Source organism: Pavona decussata, unplaced genomic scaffold (genome assembly GCF_977016875.1).
Source record: "Pavona decussata unplaced genomic scaffold, jaPavDecu1.1 SCAFFOLD_156, whole genome shotgun sequence".
Lineage (NCBI taxonomy): Eukaryota > Metazoa > Cnidaria > Anthozoa > Scleractinia > Agariciidae > Pavona > Pavona decussata.
Window position 1 is genome coordinate 1,310,830 of NW_028145568.1, and position 11,671 is coordinate 1,322,500.

An 11,671-nucleotide genomic window follows, 5' to 3' on the forward strand; every position below is an offset into this window, starting at 1 on the left:
GCCCTCTTTATCAAGATTAAACTGGACTTTTGAAAAGTTGGTCTTTATCAAAGAAGGAAAACCAGAGAACACAGAGAAAAGAGTTTGGAACAAAGCATTGGACTCAACGTGATTTGAGGGGGGACAGGAGTTTATTGCACATATTCAGTTTCAGGTCATTCTAGTATTAAGTACTCATGTAATTTTGACCCTAAAGTGCAGTAATGTGCTATAATAGTGAGATGGGAAGTCACAGAACAGATGTTTGTCCCTTGCAGGATACAGCTATCTTATAAGCAGTTTCCCCTTATGAGACAAAGAAACACTTGGTACACTAAACACTTGGTATAATGTACTTTAACTACAAAAAAAATTAATGTTTGGACTACAATTTTCAGACAATAAACTTTGGTTTAAAAACTTTCAGCCAATTTCCTGGTACATTTTAGAGGTTTTCTCTTGAAATTTTTGGCTTAACACCCTGGGAGGATGCAACACCTGTTTCGTAAATTATGTTAAGTTTACTGAATTCATTTCCGCTTAAGTTCAAACACAACACTCTACAGGATGTATTAATTACAAAGTAATTCCTACATGATTGTACATGTAGTCATGTACATTTTATCTTTGATGTTGCTCCAATGAATTCAGAACTTGCAGTTTCACTTTGAAGAAGTAAATTTGTTACCCTTGTGAATGGAGTCTAATACTGCAGGGATAGGCATACAGTTCATAAGCCCCATTTGTCTTAAAAGTCTTCAAATTGCATTTACCGTATTTGAACATTTCCCTAAATTATAGATAATCAAAAGTGTTCAATGTTTGCACTATGTTTTTATTTGAATGGAAATATTTTTGTACATTTTTGTGTGTGAAAGTTTACTTGTCCCAACTTTTTTTTATTTTTTTTTTTATTAAACTACATGTGTGCATTGGACAAATACCTGTAGAAGAATTAAATATTGTTTGGAAGTATTCATAGCATTCACGTATTACATACATGTATCCAAACACAGGTCCCTGGCATTTATGAAAAATGCAGTTCTGTATTTGTCAATTTTTGATGTAGTATTGCAGTTTTTTCCTGAGTTTTGAGTAACCCCCAAATACCTCCTCCTATACTGTGTACAAGGTATATTGCTGAGTCACGGACTGGAGCTGGGCAACATTGGTTTGCAAGAGGAGCTCTCTTGCCACTGTACCAATACAAGACCACAAGAGACAAACAAAATTCAAGCTGTAAGAGTGCACTGTGCAGCTGGTAATAAACTTTTCACTTACTTGATTGAGTCTGAAAGCACTTTGCTTGAAAGTTCACCTCCTCCATGCTCTTATGGGAAAACAAAAAACAAAAGATCACCAAAGAAAAACTTTGTGTACAAATATTCAGCACCGAAACTATCAAACCTCGGGGTTTTCAAATGCAGTGCATATTACAAGGCAGGTAAGAATTGGTGTTAACTTTAAAAGCATGGTTCATACTGTCTTGTGTGAGTTCAGTGCAGGCTTGTGTAAAACTGTGTAAATAACTGTTCAGATGAGCAGTGCTTTTAATTTTCTGGTGTTTATGTTTATTTCAGACCAGTTCCTACCAGTCACGTAAGGTTCAAACTTGTGAGATAAGAATGAAAGTGTCTCTGAAATAAGCAAAAGCACAACATACTGGTTTAAATGTTTGCGTTTGTGCTTATCAGACAATTATAAATGAGGCTTTCTAGAACTGCTGCCATGAAAAGGTAATTTGAAGGATTCTTTGGGAAGAAGGAGATGACTATTGAAAGTAAAAGCCCGACATATTACTTAAGGTAAAATGGAAAGAAAAAGAAAACAAATTTGCTCACCACAGATCACAAACTTATTGTAAAATACAGTCAACTATCACCTTGCTGGCACCTTGCTATTGTACAGACACTCTGATAAGACGGACGGCAGCTAAATCCCCAGCAAAAAAATAAATTACATGTATTTGACTGAAATAAATTCCCGCTATTTAAGAACTCTCACTATTAAGGTCATTCCCCTGTTTTGCAATGCGCACAATGGCAAAATAAAACATTACGCTCATTTCTAGCTAACTACTGAGTATCACTCAATCTGACTTGTATCTAACAACAAAATTCTTAATTTGCATTTTGCGCGGAAACAAAGGTGTTTTCATAAGACACGCCCCAGTACCTTCGCGGAGAAACCAGTTTTGAAGCTCGATTTACCACTGCTTTGTGAAATATCTGTAAAACCAACCCGGTGAACCTATTTTCTCTTTTCAGATTTCTAACCACAATATCATTTGCCAACTACCGTGAAATTTAAGGAAAATACTAGTGTTAGAAATATCAAATTTTGCGCCTAATATCTAGCTAATGGACATTTTGGCCAACCTTCAGAGGTAAGGTTAGATTATTTTGTTGAATATCTCAGTAGTACTGGTTAGGGATGGTTTTCAAACAGATTTCACATTGAAAATGATTTATGAACAGGGAAAAATTTCTATGAAATGAGCGGTTAACTGTTCCCTTCAGAAAATAATTCCTGTTTTTGGCAAATGCTCTATTATAGTCCTTTTTGTCCAAACATGCAGAAATTACCATATTTCAATGCTTCGTTGCTGAAGAACAAGCATGGTGACCCCCTCTTTTTATTTCATTTTTGCAGTTTACATATAGTGAACCACACATGGGCAAAGTTTGGAAAAAATCTGAGTGTAGGTTCTATTTTAGGGGAATGACCTTAAGGACATTAAGTTGCAGTCCCGAGGGAGCATGCAATAAAGGAAGTTGCCTGTGCATATAAGTTATTAGAATAGTTCTCTTGTGTAAGGCTTAGTTTTAAACTTGCTATCTACATGCTTACATCACTGCTGGGGTATCCAGTCTACGGCAATCGTGATCAGAAACCCAATTGATCAATCAATAAAATTAGTTGATTGGTATTGGGCAATCGATGGCTAATCAACAGTCACACAAAAACTGTTCATTGATTGGTACGATTGGCAAAGCAAGTAGAACACAGTTTTCTCAACTTCTTACATATGCACATGATTTGCCATGTGCCTGCTATTAAAAGCCTTCAGAAATGACAGGAGAGCAAGAGGAAAAAAAACATCGGTTTAAGTGCACAAGAAGTAAAACTACAATTTTCTTCATTTGCTAGAGTTTTTCTGTCAAGGTACTATGTGGCCACTTTCCTTTTTTTAAAGTTTGTAAAAATTTCATAATAGGACAAAAAAGGAGAGAAAATCAGTCCGGATTTTGAGGTGAATTTGGGTATAGTAATACCTAATCATACCGTTTTGGTACACTTTAGCGACATATCAGGCTTGTTTGGTCTCGCCATGGGTATTTTGGCCCAACTGCAGCTCACCAAAATATGAACCATGGTTCAACCAAACTCGTCTGATATGCCACTGGAAGATACCAAAAAAGGTCAATGAGGTATAAGTATACTTAATTGCCATTGATTATGAATTTCACCAATTGGATACCCCGCGATCACCACACTGCAGGCCTTTGTGACCAGGTTAACAAATGCATGACATTGCAAATATTTTGTCATAGTTTTAGGATTACATTCTGTAGAAACTATTTCCTATGCTAATCAAATCAGCCTACACACAGGACTACATCACAAATTTCCTTTATGTCACACTACCACTCCTTGCATCAAAATCATAAGAATTCCCTGCCATTGTTCGATTCCTTATAAAAAAAAAGTGCAGTTAGTTACTTTAATTCAGTAGTTCAAGTGTTCAAGACCTGCACTTACAAGCTCAGAACCTCTTGGTCAAGAAAAGTAACTCCAGTAACCTTAAGTTGGTGAATCACTTCACTTAGGATTTGCTTGCAATCACCCCTTCTTTATTTGCTTTTGTAAATTCCTGCATATTAAATAAATAGGTCTTATCACGGTTTTCGACGCCATTTTGACGAGTAGGCAAACACGTCTGAAATTACAGTGTTTGTATGGGAATCCGATGTCAAATAATTTTCATAAAACATGGCTTCTGAAAAATTCATGAATTGGAAACTTTTAGCACTAGTAAAAGGATTTTAAGAAAAAAAATTGGAGCGATGTAGGTGTGCCAGAAAGCGTCCAGTTGTGTTTTGAACTTTCCATACATTTGTCTGTATTTTTTCCCGCGAACTATTTTTAGTAGCAGTTCACGGCTGGTTTGCTGTACAGACAAATGTATGGAAAATTCAAAACACAACTGGACGCTTTCTAGCACAGCTACATCCCTCCAATTTTTTTTCTTAAAATCCTTTTACTAATGCTAAAAGTTTCCAATTCATGAATTTTTCAGAAGCGATGTTTTATGAAAATTATTTGACATCGGATTTCCATACAAACACTGTTATTTCAGACGTGTTTGCCTACTCATCAAAATGGCGTCGAAAACCGTGATAAGGCCTATTCTATTGTGGCTACAAGTCTGTTTCGTTGTTCAAATAACAACACCAGAACCTGCCTCGGTCACACCTTTATCCCTTGCTACTTTCAAAAAAGTTAAAATAACTCCTTTTAAATAATTATCAATCTTTAACAGTTGTAATTGTGGATTTTTTATGTGTTGACCCACATTTATACATGTATATAGCGGGATAATGATACCTTGAATCTTGAGGGAAAGCCTAATTATTCATAAGCATTGTTGTTCCCTTTAGGCTTTGCCGCCATTTTACCTTGCTTTGCTTTGTTTGTAAATTTATGTTTCATAAAACTGTATAAGGTAAGCTTATAGATGTAAAATATGGCAAAATAAAATGAAAATAGTTTTAAAAAAACTCCGAGTATTTGATTCGTTCGCGCAAGATCGATCAAAGCTCTTTAATACTAGCTTGTTAGGTCTACAAGCTTGTAAAACCGCTAAATGTACATACATGTAAGGTTCCAGGAAAGCTTAAGTTACATTTAAACTTTGGCTTATTTCTCATAGGTGTCTCTAATTAGTTTACTACTAGTTAAAACTTCAATACCGTACTTGTAAACCTGACGCTAATATATGACAAACCAAGTTCAATTCTTGTTTGTTTGTCTGAATAACAAGGCATTCAAGAATCTCTTACGCGTATCAGTGGCCGTAGCTTGGTTTTCATAGCTGATGGTGTCATGTAAAAGAGCATTGGTGAGCCATCTTCAGACAAAAACAGCGTAGAGCACTTTGGAAACTCTTCTTTGCGGTTGTCCGCCATTTTTGATGTTTCGGGCTTCGCGCGTTTAAGTGATGCCGTTATGTATGCCACATGAGACGTCCCACGCAAGCTGATATCTTCCCCCAGTCCTCCTCCAGTCCCCTGCCGCTTCAAAATTGCGTCATACATGCCACATAAGACGTCTCACAAAGCTCATACGCCACCCACACCCCTCCCGGGCATTTATCATCATCATTTTCCTTTCGGACAATTGCAAATACTAAGGTGGGGTTAGCTAATTTTTCCAAAAACCTCATGGTATCGTTTAGACAAGGGTACCAATACCAGGACAAGGCCAGAATTAGGTTTTCTTCCCAACAAGTTAGTATAGTAGCAGAAAAATAAATTGTTGAATTGATATTAGACTTCACAACATCATCAAAACCAGAGGTTTTAGGGAAGGTCCGTTTTTAGTTTAAGGGGTTACGGAGGGGAGGGCCATAAAAAAAAGAAAGAATTTGGGAACGTTGGGGACCGTCAAGAAGGTAAGGTAGGTCAAGACTTCTGAAAATCACACCGATGCCATAGATCGCATTTTTATGCTACCTACTAGTCCCTTACAGAAGCTTACGTTCATTCGTTCGTTCGTTCGTTCGTTCCTTCCTTCCTTCGTTCCTTCCTTCCTAGGCTTTCCCTCCTTTCTTCATTCATTCATTCATTCATTCATTCATTCATTCACTCACTCACTCACTCACTCACTCACTCACTCACTCACTCACTCACTCACTCACTCACTCACTCACTCTCACTCACTCACTGACTCACTGACTCACTCACTCACTCACTCATTCATTCATTCATTCATTCATTCATTCATTCATTCATTCATTCATTCATTCATTCATTCACTCACTCACTCACTCACTCATTCATTCATTCATTCATTCATTCATTCATTCACTCACTCACTCACTCACTCACTCACTCTCACTGACTCACTGACTCACTGACTCACTGACTCACTGACTCACTGACTCACTCACGCACTCACTTTCATTCATTCATTCATTCATTCATTCATTCATTCATTCATTCACTCACTCACTCACTCACTCACTCACTCTCACTGACTCACTGACTCACTAACTCACTGACTCACTGACTCACTGACTCACTGACTCACTCACGCACTCACTTTCATTCATTCATTCATTCATTCATTCATTCATTCATTCATTCATTCATTCATTCATTCATTTTCTGCATCTCAGTCACAATTGATGTTGACAATGATTCCCCTTTCCACTACATCACTTTCTGAGTCCGAAATCAAAGTTTCTCCATCAAGTGGATTCCCTTGCTCCATGCCTGAAAATATCCGGCTACGGATATGTGCCTTTATTGGTGTCAAGTCCTTCTTTTGTCCTCCATGGTTTGCCAAGTACAATGACATTTGAGTGCATGAACTTTAAACGATGCACGATATTCGGCCAGAATAAAAGTATCCGTATTATCCGGGTGTTCGTAAATGGGCCGTTTCAGAAAGAAACATCATGGACACATGTTTTATCGATACAAAGACTAAAGCAGACATTTTTAGGGCAACAAGAGGTTGTTTACAGTAACAGTAACTGTAACTGTAAGACGTTCAAATTAAAGAAAGGCCTTATGCTCGTTTATCATAGTTTAGCGATCTCGGACTAGCGGCAAGCAAAGGACGTCAAAGAGGAAGAAGGCTACAAGCGATGACTGCAGCAATTTGGCCAAGGAAGTAAGACTTTTGTCTAGGCATAGGAGGCAGAAAATTTTATTAAAGGACTACAGTACAGGGGTCAAACACCGGAAGAAAGACAGACCTGATCAAATATATCACACTATTTTGCTACTGTATTTTTTGCCATTATTTGAACAGGTACAATGTCTACAATTAGCACATAATTGTGAAAATGAAAAAAAGACAGTGCGCAGAAAACCGGTGTCCGTAAAGCAGGGTTGACAATGTAGGAGAGTTTGTCACTCGGGACACAGAAACACGTCCTTTTGTTTGTAATAACCGGTGTCCGTATTAAGAGGGTTAATTTTAGGGAAAATATACGAGCTTTTCGTCGGGACAAACGAAACTGTCCGTAATGTTCGGGTGTTCGTATTTAGCGGTTGTCCCTAGAGCGGGATTCCCACCGTAGATTTGCCCTTTGGTTCTGGAACTGGCCAGCCGAGGGCTTCGTCTTCTCGTCTAGCTGTTTGGTATGCCTCGTCGGAGGACTGATACAACTACTAGAAACTTACGTGTCTCCTTCGAACTCCTCACATTCACCATAATCGCATTACACTCCCTTCCCACCTCGGTCGGGGAAGGGCACTCTTTTCCCTCCTCTCCCTTCTGTTATAAGGGCCTAATACTCAAGTTAGCTCTTCGGTAGCCTCGTAGTATCTATCATAAGAAGTCTCATGAAGGGAATGAAAGTGATTTCAAAGAATGCTCGAAACGGTAAATAAGCTACAATACACAATACCGCTTGCACTCAAAGTTGGGCTGCCTGTGGTCTAAACGACTATACTCGAACAGGACCCACCAAACCTCAAAATAGATGGTGGCCTCTGCCTGCACCTCCCTTTCACAACCTCAAAAATTGTGTCTTTATTGTATAGCCACCCCTCTATCAAGCGATAAAAAATGACATTGGGATTCAAACCTCACTTTTCTTATTTCTCTGAATATTTCTGTGTCAACTCAAATTTTAAAGCCAATAAAATTTTGTCGGCAATGCACACGGGATAGGTGGTGTGTTCGATAATCCCCCTACCCCAGACAAGGTGAGTCCTTTTCGAACAAATTTGTTATTACCAGTTCCCTTATAGCCCAATTTCGGTATATTAAAATTCAGGCTGAAACAATAAACATCACTGTGAGGGGTATCGAATGGTCCCATTCAATTTAAAACTGCTCGCAAAATTTGGCCTTTGCTCGAATTGCTCGTAAAAATTACACGGGTGCTCGCTTGCTCGTGCTCGCAAAATTTTTCCAATTGCTCGCATGCTCGCATTCTCGTTAACATGTGCTCGGTTGCTCGAAATTTCGTTAATCCTGCATCCAGTTATTTTTTATACATATATAAACGATAAATCAGTTATGATACGGTTAAAACAAAAAAGGTTTAAACATCCTTACCTCTGGCTTCAGTCTTTCTTCAACAGTTCAGCCTGTAACTATTGTTCTGTCTTGGAGGTGTCAGCCACATTATTAGCTATTACTTGACGCAAAACAAGGTATCCTATAAATAAAAGAGAGATTTCGGCTAGCGGAAAACTTACGAAGTGCTCGCTGCTCGCCATCTGTATATTTCTAAAGTGCTCGCTGCTCGCCATCTGTATTTTCTAAAGTGTTCGCTGCTCGCAAGAAAAAATTGACAACTGCTCGTGCTCGCACAAATAAACACACTGCTCGCATGCCCGCAAATGCTCGCAAAGACCATTCGATACCCCTACTGTGAGGCTCTGGGGAATAAATTGTAGAGGTAATATGGGTTTATTCCCCGGAGCCTCGCAGTGATGTTTATTTTTTCAGGCTGAATTTTAATATATCGAAATTAGGCTATTTTCACATTGCATTGTATTGTAATCTCATACCAAGATTTTCTCACTCTACACTCAGATCTTTTTGTCAGCGGTCGCCTCGCCAACCAATGAAAAAGCCGCGCTGGCTCTGGGGACGAGAATGAGGGATTCGTCTGAAGGCTGGAAGGCGTCATAACGCGTCATCACTTGTGCGAGCAAACAGATTGGAATACTGTACAAAAGCCTCTTCAAAACAGTTGGTCTACTAGTCAGCGGATTCCTTTTTGTTGAGGTGAGAAAATTTGTGACGTAAACTAGGACGTTCTGTGCAAATTGTTGTCAAATGTCCGAGCAAATGTGCAGTTATAGCGGCTGATTGCTTTTACTGTCAAACTAAGCAAACTGTGAACACAAGAAATATTTTTGGAATGTTCATTGTGTTTGCAAAGAAAACCAATTAGATTCGAGAAGGAAAACCACAAGCTGTGAAGGTAATTGTTTTTTGTGGTTTGTGTGTTTTTTTTTCTTGTGGTTGATTTTCCCTCTGATTGGTCACGGAACAATAGGCGGTTTTCATAATTTGACAGTAATTTCCGCATGTTTTGATTAAGAGAAGCAACAGCCGAAAATACATCTGTGTTCACAGGCTACATAACTCGTGCGTGTCATTGATAGTCAAAGAGTTAAGTTAATGTCAGCTTAACTCGCTTAAAGTTAGTTTGTTTACACAGAGTGTAATGGAGGGATTGCGTCGAATTATAGTAACGCTTTACGTGACAGCGATGGCACGAACGGCGAAGGAATGTTTGGAATCTCTTTTTCAACCACAGATAATTGGTTTTATCGAAAGCTGGATCATTGTCTAATGCAATTCCAGGGACTTGATTGGCTTAGCTGCCACGGTATATGAGCCATGATGATGATAGATTGCCTCGTTGGCTGTCTATCATGCAAATGATATTAAACAATATTTCCTAATAATATTTTACTGCAGATATCCTTTCAGGTCTTAAAAAAATCATTTCCTTTTGCTGATATGGCTTACTTTCCAAAGAAAAAAGGTTGCTGGCTTGTAGTGTGGGTTTTGTTTTGCGTATGCGGTATGAGCTCATTAATTAAGAGACACGTCAATCGAGAAAATTGACTTCCAAAAGATGACAGCAGTCTCAAGGTTTTGCGCCGGAGCAATTTAGTTCGAGAACGACAAGAAACAGACGAGGAAAGTTTCAAAACTTTTTCCGCTTAGTGTCCGACCTACATGTAATAGGAGTGGTTAGAAAATGTGATTAAAAACGACAAAAAATCAACATATTTTCTAGTTTCCTCATTGAGTCATGAGGGCCTGTGTCTGTGGAGCCACTTCTGCTTAAAGAGCTTCTCTTTTCTGCTTGTTGTGTATCTGGCTCAGCTAGGAAGACTTTCATTAAGAAAATGATCCAGGTGCTCAGCAACAAGATGACATGGTGGGACCACTAGGAACTAGGAATTCCTTGTCATATTTTCCTAGTGATGGATTGTACACAACTGCAAGTTTTGCTATCATGCCACCGTCAGTTTTTCAACAAGAAGACTTGACAAGTGTTAGGAGAGCTTAAGCAATAACCGCGAATTTAAGGCCTAGTTCATACGTCGCATTTCAGTAGAACATAATGCAGACGAAGTTAGTACAAGAAATTAAAATCGTCAGTAAAACGACGTATAAAACCGTTCGTGGAATTCAATAGGCCTTATCACGGTTTTCGACGCCATTTTGACGAGTAGTAGAGTACGATATTTTATGAACATTATTTGACATCGGATTTCTATACAAACACTGTTATTTCTAGACGTGTTTGCCTACTCATCAAAATGGTGTCGAAAACCGTGATAAGGCCTATTCGTCCAGAGGTTTTAACACTGGAGCAGACGGATAAAATGTCTGGAAAGCGTGTGACGTCGTAGTTCAGACGCATCGAATGAATAAATTTGAAAATACATTAACGTAATATCGATTTGTCGTTTTTTTGAATCTGGAATCGTCGTAGGTTCTCCACACCAAGTTTCACCATCCTATGTTAATTAATATTCACGTCGATTAAATTTAATTCGTCGTCTAAATCAAATCTCTATTATCGTCGTCTTACAGACGACGTCAATTCGAATTAAATTCGTCTGAATTATTTTCGACGTATGAACTAGGCCTTCTGTGCTGGTGCGATTGAGAAAGTTAAAATTAATAAAAATAGGTCAATTATGCATTTAGCTTAGATTAAGGAATTTAGGTTTTGGAACTTTGACTCCTTAATTGTCATTTGAGTTGAATTATAGTTTCTATAAATAATCCGCACATTGACGCTTTGGTCTTTCCAGCCCCGTTTTTCAGACTCACTTCAATGAATACGTCGCTTCATTATATTTACATTTTAAAAGTCGCATTCAGCCGTAAAGGGATCCTGCCAATTTTGCTTTGTTTTCATCATTTAATAAGCGATAATCGCACGCTTTTCGGAGCGCTGAATTCGCGCTGAAATACATGTTTATGCCTTGTTATCGTTACTTAAAATACTATTTCGCCAAATAGTACTGTACTTAGATTAATCAATCTACCTTAATTAGTGTCCTTTTAAAACCGTGCGGTGCCTATTCAATTCGACACCTCAGCAAAATTAAATACGTTCTAAGTTAATTACAGTCGAACCCTCCACTTTTCAAGTTTTGTCAACACAAGAGCTGTTAATTTGCTTTTTGGTGTTAACTCTGTTCAGCTGAGCAATCAGGTTTAAAATATGAATGGTTTTACCGAAACTTCAAATATGCAGTTTTTATAACGGTAGAAAACTATTTAATTAAACGATAGTATGTGTTTCAACAGCTGCTCGCTAACCTTGTAATTCCGTTTATACTTCACTAGTACATGCTCCAAGAACCCCTTGCTGTCTTTGCAGCTCTTGCAGTTTATTGTTTTAAGAAATTTTCAATTAAGGTTACTTTGAAAATAACCGTATGAACAATACGGCTTCTTATGTTAA

General features: G+C 38.2%; 3 protein-coding genes across 4 annotated transcripts in view; 1 reads left to right on the plus strand and 2 right to left on the minus strand.

Annotated features, from left to right (window-relative positions):
• LOC146465168 (uncharacterized) overlaps positions 1–5,280 on the minus strand; it is a 134,589-nt gene extending 129,309 nt beyond the window's left edge. For both annotated transcript variants that reach the window (XM_085128866.1, XM_085128865.1), the window contains exons 1-2: positions 5,043–5,280; positions 1,261–1,307 (exon numbers count right to left, since the gene is read on the minus strand). In XM_085128866.1, the coding sequence (XP_084984992.1) occupies positions 1,261–1,307; positions 5,043–5,168 (173 nt within the window). In that variant the 5' untranslated portion in view covers positions 5,169–5,280. The remainder of the gene's footprint in view (positions 1–1,260; positions 1,308–5,042) is intronic.
• LOC146465171 (protein KIBRA-like) overlaps positions 1–11,671 on the minus strand; it is a 91,190-nt gene that overhangs the window by 9,381 nt on the left and 70,138 nt on the right. The window lies entirely within an intron of this gene.
• Positions 8,829–11,671, plus strand: part of LOC146465172 (uncharacterized) — a 38,588-nt gene continuing 35,745 nt past the window's right edge. Inside the window, exon 1 of the mRNA XM_085128799.1 lies at positions 8,829–8,955. The gene's annotated coding sequence lies outside the window, so the exon portion shown is untranslated. The remainder of the gene's footprint in view (positions 8,956–11,671) is intronic.